General features: G+C 42.6%; 1 protein-coding gene across 6 annotated transcripts in view; it reads right to left on the bottom strand.

The window, feature by feature from the left end:
- Nucleotides 1–21820, bottom strand: part of ect2 (epithelial cell transforming 2) — a 100455-nt gene that overhangs the window by 50676 nt on the left and 27959 nt on the right. For 3 of the 6 annotated variants that reach the window (XM_049588014.1, XM_049588019.1, XM_049588017.1), the window contains 7 exons: nucleotides 18298–18371; nucleotides 12814–12944; nucleotides 11151–11266; nucleotides 10561–10623; nucleotides 7310–7535; nucleotides 6936–7124; nucleotides 4820–4944 (listed from right to left, as the gene is read on the bottom strand). In XM_049588014.1, the coding sequence (XP_049443971.1) occupies nucleotides 4820–4944; nucleotides 6936–7124; nucleotides 7310–7535; nucleotides 10561–10623; nucleotides 11151–11266; nucleotides 12814–12944; nucleotides 18298–18371 (924 nt within the window). The remainder of the gene's footprint in view (nucleotides 1–4819; nucleotides 4945–6935; nucleotides 7125–7309; nucleotides 7536–10560; nucleotides 10624–11150; nucleotides 11267–12813; nucleotides 12945–18297; nucleotides 18372–21820) is intronic. The other 3 variants (XM_049588018.1, XM_049588020.1, XM_049588016.1) reach the window with 2 other exon arrangements.

Here is a 21820-nt window from a genome sequence, read left to right as displayed (position 1 = left end):
GGGTTTGAGTAGCACAGGGGGTGGCAGGAAAGCAGAAGATGGGGCACAAGTTTTTTTTATTCACAGTCTTAGTGCGGTAAGGGCGGGGTGGTCTGTGCTTTATGATGGACTGTATGGGGAATGTCTCAGGTGGGAGGGTTAATGATAGATATGGTCGGACGGGGGCGCTGGTGAGTGAGGCTGTGCTCTGTGCTGCTGTTTGCACGGGGAGAGGAAGAGTGTCAATGGAGGGGGCGTGTGATGTAAATAGTCATGCACGTGGCGCGTGATGTACAGCATGCTGAATATTGGCTGCCAGTGTGCGGCTTCCCAGGGTGGTAGGGTGAATGCCATGGTGTTTGAAGAAGGAGGGACGGTTCCAGAAAAGATTAAAATTGTCCACGAAGTTGAAGCCTCGAGCGTAGCAGGCAGTCTGGAGAAGCGCGCGTCCCCGCGACCAAGTGTGGGAATGGGACCGGAGATAAAAACGGACTTTCCACAAGTGCGTAGGAGGTCCAGGAGGGAGGTGAAAGCACTTTTGGTTAGCTCAGAGGCACCCCGAGCCAGGTCGTTGGTCCCTACATGCACCACGATGCAGGTAATGGAGGATGGGAGTGACTGCAGCAGCCCAGGGAGTTTTCCCAGGATTACCGGGACCGTGGCTCCAGGGAAACAACAGGTGGTGACATTGAAGAAGCGGAGATTCCTTGTTATGGAGTCTCCGATGATCAGGGTGGTTGGAGGGAAGAGCGGGCGAGGAAGGGTTTTTGCCAGGTTGGATGGTGTCGAACCAGCGTCCGGGCCGTGCGCTGGCCGCGGGATCGGTAAATATTAGCAAACAGTAACTATAAACTGAAAGGATGTTTTGCTGCCTCTCGCAGCAGCTGTAAACTGAGGAAAAAAATAACAACCCACCTTAAATTTCAATATGAGAACTTTGACTATAACATTAGTTGTCATTGTCTCTCTCCCTGTTTCCACTTAATACTTTCGGTATGATTCCTTTGGAACCCTTTAGACATAGTACCCAGACCCTCGGTCCGTTTAGCATTTCCAACGCAAATGGTACACTTAAATGTGGGTGAGGTTGTTGTCACTCACTGCTCTGTCCAGCAATCGCTTTCCTCTTCACCAGTGACGCACAGGGAAGTCTGCACCTCATTTATCATCCACAGAATGGGATTGCACGGCGACATTTTCAAAACAAAAAAGAACAGGCTGCAGTGAGAGTCTCTCATGGTAGGATATCTAAAATAACAGGTTTGTGCATTTAGTCCTTCTCAGGTAAGGGCTTGGGTCTAGTGTTGCAGTAGCCCACAGCAACAACGCTCTTCTATACTTTTTTTTTTCCTTCAAGTGAGGATTAGAATATATGCAGTTCACATAACCCGGTTGAAATGAATACATACTTTTAAACGCTAGAAGATTAAAGGAGCTATATGTAAGAAATCTAAAGCAAATAGTCATAAAATCATACGAATATGTCACAGAGACTAAGGAATAATGTTCATATAACATACTGATCTCACTGACAACAACAGTACAGCCAGAATATTCATATATTAAAAAAAAATGTTTACGGTCTGCAAATCATGTTTATGTTTTGAATTTGTGTTTTGGCCTGTGTCGCCACCCACCACAGTCTACCAGTCACACAATCAATAGAGTCTTAGCATCAGTTATAGTTACGACTGAGCTACAATGGCTGACGATGCGACTAAATCCAAACGACCTCGTTAAGATTCCCAAAAACGCCAAGACAAAACTCGAGGCAAAGCAAGGGTCTGTATAGGAGATGCTTTTGAACGGTGGAGATGGTTGAAAGCGGAGATGAATTTGAAATCGGCTGTCTAAGTGGCTACTCTTCTCCTCGACAGGTAAGCTTTAGCCAAAGTTGGCTAACTAGCATCAGAGCTAGACGGGGATGGACATTTCAAATACTTTCAATTCTTATTCATTTTCGATCATACATTGTAGCTCATGTGCAGGTGGGTCATCGACCCAACTGATTTTTTTGAGAAACAAACGTTAGCAGCACAGCAAGCAGCATTAGCAGTGTCCCGGTACATAGCATTAGCAGCCGGACTTGCTCGAACGGTCCGCTGGAAAACTGAAGATCAAGGACGCGGCGACGCGGCCCTGCCACGGCAGCTGCCCGTGGGCAAACAAATTACCCCCAATTTCCACCAGATGCGTGTTGGTTGCGTCTGCGCTCCGGCACGGCAGCAGAGCTGATAGGATTCAGTTCTAGTCAATGTGTGTGCTTCCACCGGCTGCAGCTGTGCTGTGTTCCAGCTCTGTCTCAGCCGTGGCACTCCGGAGCCCTCTGCAACAAATACGCAGGACTTCTGTTTTTGCCGGACGCCGGAGCACAACACAGCAATTCAGCACAGAGCAGCAACCTTGAATCTGTAGGGGAGGGGGGGCGGACTGGCAAAGTTGCCAGCAGTCAGCCCAGTGAATTAAATTATTTTTTCCTCAGTCTTCAGCTGCTGCAAGATGCAGCAAAACATCCTTTCAATCTATAATTATTGTTTACTAATATTTCACTTGCCACGGTATGAACAATGGTTACATAAGTTTCAAAACCAGCCACAACTCAGCCCTGAGCAAGAGTGATCGTCCTCTATTGACCAATCAACAGACTGCAGTGTGTCTAGCTCCACATTTTAGTTCCAAATCTGCGTCCTAGGTAGGCCTGTCACGATAACAAATTTTGCTGAGCAATTAATTGCATCAGAAATCACTGGGATAAGCGATAATATTGCGTAATATTGTGCTTTTAAGCCCATATTGTTGTAACTTTGCTGGTTTTAGACCACTGTGTGTGTGTGTGTGTGTGTGTGTGTGTGTAGGCCATAGCCCCGCCTCCCCCACAGAAACAAAGACACGATGACAAGAGCCTTCCCTCCATTCATTACGCTAATGAACCAACTTATCTGGCTGCCAGACAATGCACAGCAGTGAACGTTCTGAACTGCAATTAATCGCAGCCGGAAAAGTTACCATCTCCCTTTAAATTTACCGTACAATTAACTGACTTATCGCATCGCGACAGGCCTAGTCCTAGGAACCCCAACAGACGGGTGACCAAAAATGGGGACGGTTAGCACTGGTACCATCCACAGCCTTTCACAATGGAAATGGAAAAATTGCTCACCGAACTGAACTGAGCCAAAGGAGCGAGTTTTAAAATACATTTATTTGATCGGTTATCCGATGCCGAGTACAGTAAACAGTAGGTTGTGTTTACTCACACACTGTGCAGCACTTTTTTTTCAGCTTCAATCTGTGACTTTACAGTTAACATAACTTTTCAGACACACATAATTGTGTTGTCCTGTTAAACTAACATTGTCTATTAATGTTACAGGCAGGCATGACTGATAAGTTTTCTGCTTAGCTCCCACATTAACGTCAGAAGGTATATTTTAGTTTGATGCTGGCGACACCAGCTGCTCAGCTGCTAGTGAGGGGAGGGGCTGTACCTGCCGTCTGCAGCGTGCTGTGTTCACTTCACTAAATATTTCCAAAGAGTGCTTTTTCCTTTTATCATTTTTGACCAAAACTGGCTGCTCTGATTCTCCTGCAGCCGCACTGGCCATATTACAGCAACAGAAATATGTGTATGCATGCACAGCAATGACAACAAGCCGGGTTGCAGCGAGGGCTCTGTGCCTGCCAGACGCTGCCTACACAGCGTGTGTCTGTCGGACCCGTCACGCACACCCAACAGGTGCTGAGGTGGCGTGCACTGTTAGTATCGATACTTTTGTAAATTAGTATTGTATCTGGATACAGCATTGGAGCATTGATACTTTTCAGAGTATCGATGCTTTTGACAACTCTAGTCCCAGGATTACACAAATAACTATTATTTTTGGAGGGGATAAAAAAAAGAGTAGTGAATGACATAATTTGGCTCGCCATTGATAGTTTACTGTACAATATTAGTGCCATCCCCTCATTGGAAGTCAGCCTGTGTTACTGTTGTGTCATGTTGAAAAATGAAATCCAATTAGCAGTCTACTGTCTGCTGCTCATCTGAACACAAGCTTATACTATCTGCTGCCTCAGTAAATGGCTGTGAGATGAAAAAGGGAACTGCTGCACTCAGAAATATAGATCAAGTATATTTTCCCGTCACTGTAACTGTGAAGTGAAAAGGGAGCATGGATTGACTATGAAACAGGCAGTAATCAAATGTACTATGAGACAGCCTCAACTCTGTTCTCCTTCGATAAATGGCACGGTAGTGAATCTATGGCACAATGCTGTGAGTTGGTGAGTTCAGTTTTTTAAATTGTATTTATTAATTCAAGACAGAAAAGTCCACGACACCAAGGAGCATACCTTATGTTCCCAGGTTTAATTAAAACCAGGAGGCTTTTTGTAAGGACAAGAAACAGTTAAGTCCTGTGCAATACAACAGAGAAAACAGATGACAGGAGAGTGAGTTGGCAATTATCAAGCATATAGATATTAAAAATAGATGTCTAAGGCAGAGAGTGAGTGAGTCAGGTAGAGAAAGAATGAATGAAAAGGACATCAAAATGGAGGAAGCCTAAGAAAGACTTTAAAAAAAAGCTAAAGATTTTGGGCAGGAGGGAGACGAAGGAGAAATGGTCAGGCAGGTCATTTTCTCCCTCACTGGTCAGCCATCTGTCTCCCTGCTGGGATCAACTGATAAGCCAGGCCAAGTGAGAGCATGCAAACACAAACACCTTTAATGACTGTAGCTTAGCTTCAATTGCTGTCGAGGGCAACCAACTGGCTGACCTGTGAGGGAGGGTTAGAATTGTCCACATTGTGCAAACACACCTCACAGACTCACACCTACCTGTAGGATGGTGCTTAAAATGTCTACATAGTTGCTCTCAGTCTGGTAGAACTCCTTGGAGACCTGCCACCTGGCTGACTGCTTCGACAGAACAGGAGTGGAACTCTTAGATGGCTTTGAACTCTCTGGAGAAACAAGACAGGCAGAAAGGAAGGCAAGAAGTTAATACTGCACTGAAGCAAGGACAGACACTGCCGGGTGTCAATCCACAATGGTTTTTAGCAGTTCTAATGAAATTAGGGCCTGGTCAAAACAACACATCTGAATTTTGTGGATGTCTGAGTAAACTAAAACAGATTTCTCCTCTATTGTTGTTGTTGTTCAGCTCTTGAACATGTTAAACTTGACTGTCTTTGCGGTATTTGTCCCTCCTCCACTGCGACTGAACGGCTGAAGTGACAGTGATGATCGCAGGGTTTTTACCCAAAGTTGACAATTTTTCAACTCTTGGCACACAGACAAAACGCCCAACCGGCAGCACTCGGCGCAAAATTCACACCCAGTGCCTTGTCATGCTGTAAGTGTTTGTAGCACAGTGCTCCCATTGCAAAACATTACAAAAATATGCTGGCCCCAGACAAAAATGCTTTGGTGTAGAGGGCTGCATTGGGATTGGGTCCCGCTGGGTCGGGACACTGCAGGATCGGGATGTAGCCTATAGCGACAGGATGGAGTTAACAAATGATGTGGAAAAGAAGCTCAAACAAGGTGTGAAGGCGCACTGAGCCCTCTACTTCCCAGCGCTCTCAAAGCTGCCGCGTTTCATCTTCAGTATCCCCGCATCCAGTGTGCCTTCAGAGCGGGCCTTTAGTGTCTGCGGGTGCATCTTGCAAGAGAGAAGCACGGGATTGGGACCACAGTCGGTCAGCAACATTCTCCTCCTCCACAGCAATATTATGGCCAAGTGATTCATTTGTCAAATTCATTCATTAACTTTGTTAATTTTATGTTATTTATTAGTGTTATTTGAGCCACTCACAGCCTACTCTCGTTGCTATTTGTTAAAGAGGCGTGATGATGCTGGTGTTATTGAGCATAGGCTTTATCTTTATCTCATTAATGTTTCTTATTCAGGTCTCTCTTAGAAAAGAGACCTTAACCTCAATCACTGCGTGATTATATAAAGGTAGAAAAATAAATAAAATACAGAGGAGGAGAATAGAATATGAAACAGCTTTTATTTCATTAAAAACTAAATGAAAACAACAAAATAGGAGCGCTATTCTTGACCAGTGCGTCAAAAGACATGCAGGCCAGGGGAACGAAACAAACAACCCCATGAATCTCTTTATTAATAGCCTATAAAATGACGTGTTTTCTCCTGCGGGACGGGTGAAGACACAAAATCAGTGCATCTCTATTATTGTGCGGGCATAAATTCTCAGAGTTTTGCGGGAGTGGACATACACATTGCTGTTGCAGGCAGGAGTGTAACACACATGTTGCGGTTGCGGGCGGTAATGGTCAGAAATTCAGTGGGAGCGGGCAGGAGTGAGATGAAGAAAACAGTCCCGCGCAGGGCTCTACTTTGGTGGACAAGGCCCCTTACTAAATAAACAAAATGAACTACACCTGTTGAAAACTGACGCAAACATAGTTCATCATTTCAGCCTGTCAAAGCAATGATCTAAAAATGAGGAGCCTACTTCCAACATATTTTCCAAACTACTCTGTGCTAAGAAAACACAGTGAGGAGAGATTTCAGCTTCCACAAGAGAGCATTGTACACTAAATCATTAGCAGTCCTAATTTTCCTGAAGGTCAGATTCAACGAACAAGAACAGTGAATTTGTCAATGTGGAACTGATGATTTTTGCTATTTGTGTTAAATATGAAAAAAAAAAAAAAAAAAAAAGTCTGAAAGCTCATCAGAAAGTGCTTTATTTTCAGCACACTGAATGCAACACTTGCAGCCCATGCAGCCCATGGCCTGGGTTAAATTCAGTGCTTCACCAAAAAAAAAAGAAATCTTTTCACTTAAACTGGGAAAAAAATGATGCATGACTTATTTATCGTCAACACAAAGTTCTTTGATCCTTTCGATAACTACTTTCTATTAGCCTTGAATTGGCCTGATATGGTATCAGTTCAGTAGTACTCCAAGTAAAAACCTGACCTGTAGAAGTTCCTGGCTGCTGCTGCTCCTCCTCTGGTTGTTGAAGGGTTTTTGTGCCCAGGTAGGACTTTTTCCTCCTCTCTTCCCTGTCTGTCTTAATTCTCCTTTCCCTGGTTTTCGTTCTTCTTATCCTATTTCTGGTCACAGTATTGGCATCTTTGCTCTCTGAACTGTTCCCTACTCTGTCTTCTGAAAGGAAGAGGGATTCATTTTATTCATGTTCTCTTATTACGAAGAACCAACCATAATCAAAGAAGAGACGATCCCCTCAGGTATTGTATTTTCCATAAATATATAACAGAAATGCTGTAACTTTTCAGGGGTTTAGGGTTGGATCAAAGTTGTTTTCCAGTCAGCCATTATTTTTCTCTTACCTGCCAAGGCCTTGCATGTCTCAGGGGTGTTAGAGATGTCCAGCAGAGAACCCATGGACAGGGAGTGCTCTGCTGATGGCCTTTTGCGTGGTGGAGGGAAAGGGGAGATCTCGGTCTCCTTGGCAAGCTGTGCCAGGGTCTCCCTCAGACGCCGACGCTTACGGTTACTGTTGGGGGTGGTGAGGGACAGGAGGGACACTGCCTTCTTCATGGCTGGGCTGTCATTCTAAAGTACAGTGTGTTAAAAATATATAGATAAGGACAAGAAAAATACAAACTGAGTAAAGAAAGAAAGCAGCATGAAGACAAGCTGCATGTCTTGCAATTGTGGGGAAAAAATGAAAACAGCTTGAAGCAAAAACCTTTTATAATTAATACAATTATCTGTTAATCAGTGAAGCAGGCACATCCAAAGTGTCACACTGTGTCATACATAATGTGCACATCTTGATTCTTGTTTGTATAATGCTGTAGTTCTGGCTAAAATCTTGATTTCAACTGTGCTGTGAAGCAGATGGCAACTACCTCAAAATGACATGCTTTAAGAGCGTGGTAACATGAAAAAGAGTCCCACTAGGAAAGTTCCCAAAGAGATGAGTTGGGTGACATTAGCCCCTTTTGCACTGCCTTTTCAAGGCAGGAACTTCATTCTGTTATCCTGCCTTGCTGTTCTGTACAAAAGGTACAATCCCAGGGACAGAGGCATAAGCACACCCAGCAAGCAGCAGCCGCAACCCACCCTGAGGATGGAAACAGAGAGCTCAGTGGGGACGACTGGCTGTTCCAACAGATGATGTGCTTTACACTCTAAAACCAGCCACCAGCGATTTGACCAGCTGAGTTGCAGGTGACACCATCAGCTGGCTTGAGTCGTGCTCAGACCAGCCAGTTCACACCCCTACAACTTCTCTCGGCAACATTTGAAAATAGTTTCGTCTCGTCACCAATCACTGGTCTGAACTGGGCTTATAAAGAACACCTGGCAGGGCAGGATCATGGGCAGCCCAAGTGTAACCTTTTGATGATGTGTTACATGTGCGACCCACTGCAGGAGATGTAAAAAGTAGCTACTAGCAGTTAGCAGCTATCTCAAAGAAGAAGAACGGTGGCTGAAAATGTCCACAAATTTGGAAAACAATGAGGTCCGGGAGCTTTCTAAATTTATACACTGAAGCAGCATGATGCCGCCGTTGTTTGGTTCTGTGTAAAAATGCATGGCGGCATAAAGACGGGACTTTTTAGTGGCCCTATAGCGCCGTCTCTGTGTAAAAAGGGCAACTAACTGTGGAAAGACCCCTAAAAGATGCACTGGCAATTTACCAAGTAGAAGGGATAACAAAACCGAGTTGTAACGAAACGCAGGCACATGTTGATTCACACAGGACAGGGTGGGTTGGAAAAAGGCACTGTTGACCATAACAATGTATTGGAGGTGAGCTGGTTGCATAAACTGCAGTGGTAGCCTTTCGCCTACAGCTCTACATCTCACAGCTTGCTGTGGCGGTTTACCGTGTTTTCTGGCAGTGTGAGGAGGTGAGAAAGTAGGCATGATGTGAACTTCTCTCTCAAGTAGAACGCCATTTATGCCTTTAAGGAAAGCCTGTCCAAGAGTGTGCAACATTATCTATCCATTATCTTTGTACAATTCATCGTGTCTCTTTTCTTTATGATGGCAGGCTTTTAGCCCCCGCCCCCCCCCCACCCACCCCCCACCCCTCCAAGTGTAGACACTTTGAAGAGCTAAGAACACCTTTGCCTTAGACACGATTGAACGGCACTCAGTACAAATTAGTTCATTTCAAGCATAAGCTGGCCTTTAGCATCAGTTTGCCCCACTATCAAGCAGGTACACAAGCATTCATTGTTATCACAACTAAAGAAAAAGGCCACAAGAGAAGCTGCAGGGTCGACTCAACAAAAATGAGCTGAATCTGTGTTTTTGATTGTGCTATAGGATGACACATCACTCTGTTTAAATGGTCACAATCCTAAATCTTGATATGGCAAGATAGCTGGTTGTTTAATACATTTTTCACAGTTTCCATTTGTTTTAGATAAGATATACTTTTACTGATACCCTGCAGGGAAATAAGTTGTTGCAGCAGTACAGCAGAAATAAACACCAATAACTGCACAAAGTAACAAAAAATAGTAAACTAATAAATAAATAGAATAAAGTAGAATATATCAAAGAAAATTTTTCAAAGTGACAGTTTGATGGGCAAAATTTTAACTTTCCTAAATGCACAATTTTAACTTTCAAATTGTGAAAAGGGCACATAGAACCCTGATATTCACTGTTTACACGGCACAAGAGAAAATTGATTTATTGTGTTAGTCGGATTAAAACCAGACTTTTAAAATACAAGTAAACATGTTGGTCAGACTGAAATCGTACTAAATCAAATCTTGAAGTCAGACTAACACACCCAGATATTGCAACTGGGAGTCGATTTACTCCTGCATATACAGTATATAGTCAATCAGACCCAAACTGGCCAAGGCACTCTGCGCATGCTCCACAGTTTCTACCCCAGGCTTTGACCTGAAAGTCAAATAGCATTAAATGTGGAATAGAAGAAGTTGGTAGGAATTGAAAAATCTACATCCAGAGCCGTGCATTTTTGGTCGGACACGGAGACACAGTTCATGCTGTGTCAGCTGATAGAGTTAAATATTTTAAAATATAGGTTTGCTGCTAGCTAACTATAGTTAACTTGTTTGCAGATTGTTTGGTCTGCGACATAATAGGTCAACCAGAAAAAGGTCCAATTTTAACACGCTGAAAGGGGGCATATCACCATCTATCAGCAGAGACTGACATACTTCAGTCAATAAATCGATTCCCGTCCCATTGTTGTATACTGTGACAAGGACAGTAGTCCAATTAAATGGCTTAGTTGACCTATAAGTGTAGCTCAACTTCACTGTGCGTGTAAACATACTGAATGAAATCTCTCTCCTGGAGAGTTTGAATAGGGGTCCTTGGTTTGGTTTCAAATGATAGAAAGAACTCTACTGTAAATGAAAAGTACCGAAACAAGAATGGGAGCAACATAAATATAAGTGCTTTGTTATTAAAAAAGACAAAAGTGACAAAGAGAATTAAACAAAAGGTTGATCCATTGCCTTTAAACTGTTTGTCTTGGTGTTGTTTGCATTTCATACTGTAAGTGTGCAGTATCCTTTAGGTGTATATACATTGGGCTTGAATTAATAACATATACCAACATTACCTATAACACACTCACCTTCTCATAGAGGTACATGGACTCTCCAGCTCGAGCGTCCATCTGAATGCTTCCCCAGAACCACTACCACGGAAGAGAGAAAAACTGCTTTTACTGACTGTTGGGTTTGGACAGAGCTACGTAGAAACAAAAGATTTCTGATACTACAGACATAGACTCCCCTTTGAAAACCAATATAACGAGCAGAGTAAAGAAAAAGCCATATTGATTGTGGGGTTTGAAGTACACCTAAACCACCACTCTACCCTGACTCAAATTATTCATCCACTGGAATGAGGAAATCTATTATTGATCCCTCTCTCTGACAGCACAGACAGAGAGGGGGAGAGCAGAGACGGTATCAACGGAGGTTTAATCTAAAAGGAATCCTGATCAGATGATGACAGCATTCTGTTAAGGAGTAAAAAACTGAAAGGACCTATTATTTTTCCCTTGCCCCCCTTGTATCTGTATCTTCCTGTTGCAAAACATTAGAGTATGTTGTTATGTATGTTATGTCATGGTAGTGTTTGAGTTAGTATCAGAGGTGTCAAACTTGTTTGTCTTAAGAAGCAGCACTGAAACTGCACGCTTTCCTTAAAACTACCTACCTCCTGTTTGACCACAAAGAGTTTCTTGGAGGGAGAAAACGGCAGTTCCTTTACTGAATTTTCCTCCACTACCATGTGTGTACACCTCTCATCTCCAACCTCAAGATAACTCCCACCTAAGATACAGAAAAACAGAGAGATAATGATGGAAAAATATGTAAATGTGCATACACTTATATACACAAACACCTTTTCAAAAATGGATCAGATTTACTAATTTTACTTTAGCTAAATCAGAATTGACCATTCAATAAAGCCCCTCCGCAACAGAAATTGAGTGCCCCAAGAATGAGTCTTAAATACAGAAATGAGTTAGCATTTTTGCACATTCGGTTCCCTTGTCTCATTTTGTTCTCGGACATAAAATATGTCAGTGAATACCCTACTCGAGACTATGAGAAATTTTGAAGCTTCTATGTGTATTAAAAAAGGTGGTCACTAACAAGTGGCTAAATGAGACTACAGAACATCATCACGCCAAACATGGCTTTACAGCCTTGTTGTGGTACAGATGTTAAATCATCTGACCGTGGTGTATTTCAATTATATTACAACATTAGCTTTTTACCTCTGGCCATTGCATTTAGGCTTCAAAAATTGTGGTTTCCATAAGTGAAGATTATCTTGCTGAACAAAATGTGTAAGTATCATAAACTTTTGTTTGCCACAGAGCTTATTTTCTAGCCTTGTATGACCATCCTGATGATGTCAGCTCAACATCCTACTTAGCTCTCTCGATCAGTCTGCACTGGGTGCTGCCCAATAACACTTTCCAGAAAATAAAATCCAATCGGGGCCAATCAGGGATCAGTACCATAGCTGACAACTTATTCAGCCAATCAGGGACTGCATTGTAGCTGATGACATTAAAGGCAGACTGCCGCTTGAAGAACAGTGATGGCAGCTCCTGAAGAAACAAGTGCTAATTCTAACATTAGTAGAGTAAACACAGCAATAAGTAAAGTTATTGCAGAAATAGAGTCAGTAACAACGAAGAAACAAGAGGAGTATACACTCACTGAGATTCTCGAGGAAAAGATGTTTTCTCTATTCTTCCTTCTTTTCGGATTTGGCAAAAGCTTGATTTATGAAACGGCTCTGTTGATAATGAAGAAGATGTTCTCTGGTGTTTTGTTAAGCTGATTTGCTGGAGAAGTTTGTCTAGGTCAAGGTGAGTACTCCCACCCACTTTAAATGTTTGGAGCAGCAGTGAGTCCAAACTGATACAAAAAGCTAAACAGAAAGTTGAGCTGACCTCATCAGGATGGTCTCACCAGGCTGCTCATTTTCTTCAGAAAACAGGCTTTTTCATGAGGGAACCAGAGCAATGTTAACTTCCACATTGGCTTACAAAAAAAAAAAACCCTCATCCCTGGAGCACTCTATTGACCAGTCATAGTTTAGCAATTGAAACTGGGATTTCCCGGCATGATGAAATAGTCTGCATGGGGCTACGGTAAGAAAAATATTCAGTATCAAAGTGTTTTAAAAGCTGTGTCATTTTTTTATTACCTCATTCCATAAACCAAATGCATACAAAAGTGCAAGTGTACAATAGAAGTTTGAACACTGTAACTAGTGTGCCTGTCTGCCAGAAAGCCACCACAAAAAAACAACTGCTGCACAGACACTTTGCCAGATCGTTGTGTGCTGCTGCACTGACCGTGTTTAAGAGTCCTCTCCTCCATGTTGGCCTTCTCTTCAACTGAGAAACCCAAGAAACTGAGGATGCAATCCTGGAACGGAGGCACTTTAAACTCTGTTCGAAACTCTTCTTCTCCTGCATGAAAGTGCCTGAACACATGAAGGTGGGAGAAACAAAGGGACAGTCAATACTATCACATCATCATTTCTGCAATTGGGTTTGTGTTCAAGTACTTAAAACATAATTGTTCCACTCACACAAAAATAATGTGACAGGTCTTTCAACTGTCAAGTACAGTTTCATTAAAAGTTGATTCTGTTACTGTTATATTTCAAAGGATTTGTGCATAGATCAAGCCTATATTGTAAACATGCACTGAGACACTGTCCGTCTCACTACAATAGTCAATAATCAAGAGTTAATGCTAGACCTGTATTAACTGCAACAATAATAAAATTAACAATTGCAATTCACATACTGAAACACTTCAGGGATAAGCCATTTAAAGGCAAAAGTGGAAGTGACTGTCACTTCTTATTTGCTCAGCGAGTGAGATACACAGTTGAGGGAGAGATAACAATGTAAAGCCCAGTTCAGATCAATGATTCTCAACGAGACAAAACAAAACATTTCATTACATTGCATTGCAGAGAAAAGTTGCAGCAGTGTGAACTGGCCAGTCTGAGCTCAACTCAAGCCTGCTGATAATGTCACTTGCAACTCAGATGGCCAAATCCCCCCCAAATTACACAAGCTTACAAGTGTCACGTCATCAAGAAGAGGTGGGGGCATTGCTGCTATATATAACTCTAGTTCTCTTCAGTTAAATCCAAGAAACATCGCTGTTTTTACATCCTTTGAAGTACTTGTTATGCATTCCAAGCTACAGTCATTTTATATAGCAATTTTATATCAACCACAGTTTTTATCAGAATTTTCTACCTTTCTTTGTGACATGCTGACACAACCTGATAATCTTTTAATTATAAATTATAAATCTGAATCACTCAGTAAAGCTTTTCTAGACCTGATCGATTCTACTGGTTTGACACAACAAATCAATGAACCCACTCACTTCTATGGTCACACACTTGACCTGATCCTTACACGCAGCCTCTTTTTCACAGATCTAGCTATCTCACCACATCTAAATGCCCTTTCAGATCACTATTTCTTCACCTTTAAAATTACATTCATCTCTAAACGTCATATTAGCCACTCTAAATCTATACTACCCGACACACCGACTCATCCACTGTTCATAAACTTTGTGAGAAACTCAAATCAACTATCACCACCATGGATCAGTCCTGTTGCCTAAATGAATTCACGTAAAATTTCAATTTTGCATTACTGGATACTTTTAACTCAGTCGCCCCTCTCTATAACAGAAAAATTAGACTAAAACCATCCCCCTGGTACAATCAAAACACTCGGCTTATGAAGCAAAAATGCAGAAAGCTCGAGCATAAATGGAGATCAACCAAGCTAAATAATTTTTGGCTTGAATGGTTAAACAGCCTTCGTAAATATAAACACACTCTTTGTGCCGCTACAACAGCTTACTTTTCTGAACCTATACAAAATAATAAAAATAACTCAAAATTTCACTTTGACGCTGTAGCTAAATTAACATGTAAACCATCCCCAATGTGCAATATTCCTCATACCGCTTCTGATTTCATAGAATTTTTCACCACTAAAATCAACAACATCAGAAAAGCAATATCCTCTCTCCCATCTCCCACCCAGGACATGGCGGTTTCATACGACCTGTCTTCACCTTGCAAACTCACCCACTTTGAGACAATTTCCGATGAAACTCTTTCTTAACTGGTTTTCTCCTCCAATTCCACTACCTCCCTACTGGATCCTATTCCCTCTAAGTACATTAAGGACCTCTCCCCAATTCTTAGCCCACCACTACATTTAATTAATAGCTCTCTTACCACTGGAACCGTACCTGCATCTTTTAAAACAGGTGTAATCAAGCCACTATTCAAGAAACATAACCTGGACCCTGATGTAATCAATAATTACAGACCAATTACAAATCTCCCCTTTCTTTCAAAAATCCTAGAAAAAGCAGTAGCCCGACAACTCACTGATGACCTCTCATTCAATAATCTATACGACTCTCATCAATCCGGTTTCAAAAAATTCCATAGTACAGAAACCGCACTGACAAAAGTGGTCAATGATTTACTACTCACCTCCGATTCCGACAGCTTCACTGCTGCTACTAGACCTCAGCGCAGCGTTTGATACACTTGATCACCATATTCTACTTCACCGTCTAGAAAACTACATAGGACTCACCGGCTCTGCTCTCGCCTGGTTCAAATCCTACCCTACCGACAGATCTCACTTTGTTTTTCATAATAACTGCTCTTCAGAACGCAAAAGGTCAATTATGGTGTACCACAAGGGTCTGTGCTTGGTCCCCATTCTACAGCTCGTTCAGAATACTGCTGCCAGGATATTAACCAGAACCAGAAAATTTGACCATATCACCCCTGTTCTCATTTCATTACACTGGCTCCCTGTACACACTAGATTGGACTTCAAGATTCTACTTTTAACTTCTAAAATATTACACGGACTTGCACCATCTTACTCATCATCTCTACTTACTCCACGTTTATCAATCAGGCCTCCACGATCCCATAATGTAGGTCTCCTATCCATCCCCAAATTAATAAATCATCAGTAGGTGGGAGAGCCTTCTCATACCGAGCCCCTCTCCTCTGGAACCGCCTTCCCATTCAAATCCATGTAGCCAACACAGTCGATTCCTTCAAAAGTAAACTCAAAACACACCTTTTTGCATCTGCCTTTACACATCACATAGTCTCTGTCCTTACATACTATATCATGGTTATCTACTACTACTCAGTCATTGTGCTTTGACTGAGTTTGAGTCTCTGTTTTCATTTTGTTTTGTTTGTTTATTTTGTTCTACATAGTCAGTTCACTTGTTTCTATATATTTTATTTGTTTAGTTATTTGTAATTTGCTTATGTGTTTTTATGTACAGCCCATTGAGGCATTTTTTTGTGATTTTGGGCTATAATAAATTTGAATTTGAAATCGCCAGCACCTGGTTCAGAGAGTAAAACATGTCACCTGTTTCTACAGCCAATCAGCTTGTAGTGAAAACTACTGATCAAGTCAAAATGACCACATGTTCGCTTGCTGCGGCAGGTGCTCCGTCCCTGCTGAGCCCTCTGTTTCTGTCCTCACTGTGTGCCAGTGTCAGACGGTGGGTCACTGCTGCTGCTCACTTTATGAGCTCATGCCCCCTCACACACTTGGGGCTCTAGATTCCCGGTGCGGCGCAGGGTGGCGAACCCCGCGCAGAGCTAGTTTCCAGCAGCGCAACCAGAGGTGCAGTCAGTTTGGTAGTTTGGCAAGTGTGCAGCAGTAGCTCAGTCCATAGGGACTTGGGTTGGGAACCGGAGGGTCGTCTGTTCAAGTCCCCGTCAGGACCAAAATATGGAGTGTGGACTGGTAGCTGGAGAGGTGCCAGTTCACCTCCTGGGCACTGCCGAGGTGCCCTTGAGCAAGGCACCGAACCCCCCAAATGCTCAGAGCGCCTGTCATGGGCAGCCCACTCTGACATCTCTCCACTTTGTGCATGTATATGTCCAGTTTGTGCATGTGTGTATTGCTGAAATTGAATTTCCCCTAGGGGATTAATAAAGTATGTAAAATTTAAAAAAAAATTAAATTAAAAAAATCAAAGGGGATTGGCACCGTTTGGCACACGTAATGGAAACCCAACCTGATTTGATTAACACAGTTGCAAACTAATGAGTTCACATCCCTCTCAGCCAAACACAAACAGCCACAGTATCAGACAGGGAGTATATATTCAGCATCTGTCATCTTAGAAAAGTCAAAAGAAAAGAAACAGAGTGAGACTGCAAGAGAGAAAGAGAGAGCGCACGTGCGCATGTGAGAAACGCAACATTGATTTACAATTGTGGTGACCTCCTCCCAGGCTACCTTTGCATCATCAGCCCGTGGAGGTCTGCTCCTAGTTCCGTATATTCGGACACTGCGAGCTTGGACCTCCCGGACCAAAACATCAGTTTCCTCCTGGGAGAAGTCTGGCCGTCTGACGCTGCTGCTCTCTTCTGCCATGGTGAATTGAGTAAACTCTCATTACGCTTTCGCGCGGTGCATTTAAGGGCGAGGAGAGGGGCTCATTTGATTAGTGTATTGTGTGTAAAACCCACTCCACGCCTTCTCTCCTCCCTCTTTCCGACTTGCGCAGGTAGGCGGGACGGAGGCGGGAGAGAGCAGTAGCTGCGCCAGTGCGAGCGGTGTGCCAAGCTTGCAAAATCCGCCTGGCCACACCCAGTTGGCGAAGTGCAGGTGCACTGTGCCCCCGCCTCACCCGGTCTGCAAAACTAGAGCCCATAGTCTCGTTGACTGATTAATTGGTGGTGGTTATTCATATAATTGTTATTTATTTATTGTGAATAAAGTCTATCTGATGCTTGTTACCTCCGCCAAGGAGGTTATGTTTTTGCCAGCGTTGGTCTGTTTGTCTGCAAAATAACTCTAAAAGTTCTGAACAGATTTTGATGAAATCTTCAGGAAAGGTTGATAATGGGACAAGGGACAGATGATAAAAATTTGGTGGTGATCGGCTGGAGCGAAGTGGATAAAATAATAAAATGGCGGGAAATCCGAGCTGCTTGGCAGAGGTCTGCGCTCTCCGAGTGCTTTTCTAGTTTAGTTTCTGTTTTTCACCGTTTCAACACCACTACAAATGCAACTGTTGCCAGTATCCCACTATCACATCCAAATTCATATTTTAAGAAGCTACAAATTATAGTCAGCCACAATATAAGCCTGAAAAGGTGGAAATCAGAACAGAAGCTAGATAGTTGTTGCATAGAGCGGATACACTGTCTAATCTAGTTGCATTGGTGAACCGGCAGGTTTTTATAATGTTACAAAATGATCCATTGTGAGTCTCGTCTCATTGCAAATCTTTGATTTGAACTGGGCTTAAGGTGTGGTGCAGACAGTGTTTCAGATTTTCTGTCATGTTTTCTTGAGCATGACATACACATTTAAGATACAACAGTGAATCCAGAGCATGGCTGGGGCTGACTTAAAATTTCACGTGTCCAGCAAGTGGTTACTTTACTTGTTAAGCACTGTGCCCATGTATACATACAGCTATAACACAAGTAACGGCTCCTGAGCAGTGCCAAAATGTTGCTGATCAATTTTACAGCGATGTCAGACAGTGGTGTTGTTTTCTCACAAATATTTTTTCACTGAGTAAAGAAACACAGCAGAAAGGGACATAGAGCAGGCAACAGTCAAGAATAACTGTATTTCACTGTCAACCTGGACAAGAGAAGTCCTCACACTGGTGGGCCCAGGTAACTTTTCACATTCACAAAGTCATATATGCAGAGAAAATCTGTAATAAAGGAGAGCAGCTTTGAATTTTGCAAAGGCCTCTTTCATTAAACTTACACATCATCTCTTCTTTCCCAGGCCATGTGAATCCACGATGGAGTGAGAATGGGAGTCCCCATGCATACTGCCAGCTGAAACATAAGGGCAAAAAAAAAGAAAGTAAAGAAAGAGGAAAGGAAAACAAAACACAAATGAGAAAATGTGCAACCAAGAGGTGAGAAAGACCAAGGGAGATGTAATAATGATACGTAAAACTCACGGCATGATAATATCACAATAGAGTCCACAATGCAAAATTGATCACAATATTAACAAAGAAAAATGATGAGGTGAAAAAATGAGTCTTATTAAATATTACATCTGATGGGATGTGCTTCCATTTTCTTGTTAGGTTTGAGCCTTATTTTACACAGTCTATGGTCTAAGTCTGTCTCTGTGAGTGAACTGGTTTAATAAAGTTAAAGTGCTATTATAATAACGTTTAATGCAGTATTGTTATAACAAGGATAAATAAAGTACTGTTACAATAAAGTTTAAGTACTGTTATGATTAAGTAAAAAAAAAAGTGTTATAATGAAATAAATAAAAGCACAGCCACTAGTGCTTTAATTTTGAAGCATCTGGCTCATCTCGGGCCGGAAGTGTTTCTGTATGATTTTGCTGTGGACTTCAGCGTAAGCAGCAGAGAAGCCGGACTTGCTCAAACGGTCCGCTGGAAAACAGAAGATCAAGGACGTGGCAACGCGGCCCTGCCACGGCAGCCACCCGTGGGCAAACAAATCAGTCTCCAGCGTGCCGCTGTCCAGCAACCTCGAATCTGTAAGGGAAGGGGGGCGGACACGACTCGCGGCAGTATTTTGAATTTGAGTGCAGTAACCGTTTTGGCCACATTCTTACATACAGCACCTTTAAGCTTACAGTCAATAGTTAGTTGTTAGTAATTAGCAGAAAGTTAAACTGTAACCAAGGCACCATCAAAAGTGAGGATTTATTCACTGTGAGCTGGAAACAAACTAACAGCTCTCCAGTTTATATATTATTAATATCAGCAAGTTGCACTGGAGCTCCATGGTCGTAAAATGCAACTAAATGGTTGCGGTGTGGAGCCCTGCTGATCCAAAGCACATCCCTTGACTGCTCAAAGTATTGCCCAGGTGAGAGTGGTCTGGATGGGCGGAGGAGTGTGTTTGGCGCATTATGTTTGTGAGTCTTTTTTTGTTCTTCTTTTTTTGTGTCTGTGAGAGGGAGAGAGGAGAAGGCAAAAGAAGCAAAACGCTGAAGCAAGTCTAATGCTATTGGCTTTGTCATTTCATACATCCCACGTGGAACAAGCCGCAATATATCGAGCATAATCAATATATTGCACCTTACATGTAATATCTTTGCAGATAACATCACACACCCACATCGGTATTGAGACATTTTAATCTATGTTGCATCCCTAATAATATCAGAAAACAGGCATGACATTTATCTATGTACAACTTAAAAACTATATTAGACCTCCAAATTGTTCCACTGTCAATGCTCACAGAACAATCCGCCTACCCTGTTTTCATTACTCCTGATCGACCTGTCACTCAGTAGTCTCGCCACCAGACAATCAGAACCCTCCACCTTCTGATAGTCTGGGGACACTCCTTTCTAAAGCGTGTTTAACACACCGGCGAAAACGGCCGGCAACAAAGCAACGCCTCTTGCATTTTTGAAAAGGACACGCCCTCCCGGAAATGTGTGCTCCCCCTTTTCTCGTCCGCAAGGAAACAAACACAAAGAGAGCTTGAAAATGGATGCCGAGAGATTTAACTCTGTTTTATCAAACGTGTGCTCAGTCCACAAGATTGTGGAAATGAAGGACTTACAGCAACTTGAGCCATTTTGTACCGCTACACGTGTTTCTAGTCGGACTATGTTTACGAGCACAAGAGTTCAGCGAGCCACCGAAGGACCGTCCTGCGGATTTACTATTGGTTCTGCAACGTAAGGAGTTTTTTTAAACTCTGAAATTGTATCTGCCCATCTAAACACAAAATCAGGGAGAAAGTCATCAGTCTTTAGTTAAGCAAAGCGTCTGAAGACTGACTTGTGAGTTTTCACTTCAGACGCGATCGCAAAACAAGAATGAGAGGCTCCATTGGTTGAAACAGCCCCCCAGGAGGAAAAGGAGAGGTGGTAAGGTGAGAAAAGTGAAGAAAATACCTGAGAGGGGAGAGACAGAGAGAGAGAGAGAGAGAGAGAGAGAGAGAGAGAGAGAGAAAAAGGTAAAATAGAAAAGCGCTGCCAGAGATGGCAAAGGAGAACAGCATCAAGCATCTGTTAATCAGAGAAAAGCCAGGAGGATGACGAGTGTCAATTTATTCCAGGGATGCACCAAAATGAAAATTTGTGGCCGAAGCCGAATAATATTAAACGCTTGGCCGAATACCAAATAACGTTGTTTAGTTTTTCATTAGTTTTTGCAGATGAACCCCCTCCACATTAGTGTTGTCACGGTACCAAAATTGGGACCCATGGTACGACCAGTGAAAGGTACCAGTGAAAGTATCACGGGTCTGAGCAGTATCAGGATACCACAACGAAAATGAGGCAGATGTGCCTTTTGTCATTTATAAAAAGATAAATCACTTTTCTGTAATACATCAATGATATTTCAATGGAATAAATTACTTATTGACTTATTCACACTTCAAAAACAGCATCAATAAGTGATTAACATAGGGGGGATCAAAATAAAATAAATTAATAAAATAAAAATCAACCAGCCACCCTCCTCTTCTGACAAGTAAAGAACAGTCCCTAAAGTGCAGTGAGGTTTGTGGACCGTTACCTGCCACATAGAGTAATGTTAACGGCTCGTTTCTCCTCTGACACGTCCCATACCTGTGTGCCGCCACGGCTCGGCTGTCCAGGTTCTTTTTGGCAGTCATGACGCCAAAAGAAGAAGATATTATTGGAGCTGGAATTCTCCGTCGCTGGTAGGGCTAGGCAATAAATCGATTTTATCAATTAATTCGAATTTGTAGTTTAGGCCGATTAGTTTTAATGAAAATCGAGTTTCTCTTTAAAATCCACCACCGCCGCTCCCCGCTGGGCTCCCGTAGTTCAGAGTGGGCTCACCCCTCACCCCCGCGTGCTTAATACACAAACAACATGGCAGCAAGCAGGGAAGAACTCGTTCTCAAGAAAGGGAACAAGTTCTTCAGTGCTTTTGTGTGTTCACCTGTGTCTGTCTGCGCGTGTGTGCAACAGGGCCGAACTCCGCCATGCGCAGCACAGAGAGCAGAGAAGGATTTTAGACACACACCGTGTAGGGACAGAAATGACATGCCGTTGTGTAATTAAGATAAATAAATGTTGACAACGCCAAGCTGGCAGACCCCTGAACCGTAGTAAAGGGACCTCCGAACACCATTAGCTCCTTTAGCTTGTGTTAGCTCGTTGTCGCAACAACACATAAACAGGACTTCGTCTGCCTTGAAGAACAGCACTTTATTTTCAGCACTGCAGGGATGATGCACAGCCTCTCTCATCAGTGTCTGACTTTTACATATATATATATACACACACACACACACACACA

The sequence above is a fragment of the Epinephelus fuscoguttatus genome, linkage group LG10, assembly GCF_011397635.1.
Source record: "Epinephelus fuscoguttatus linkage group LG10, E.fuscoguttatus.final_Chr_v1".
In the NCBI taxonomy this organism is placed as follows: domain Eukaryota; kingdom Metazoa; phylum Chordata; class Actinopteri; order Perciformes; family Serranidae; genus Epinephelus; species Epinephelus fuscoguttatus.
This window is presented reverse-complemented; position numbering and strand designations above follow the sequence as displayed.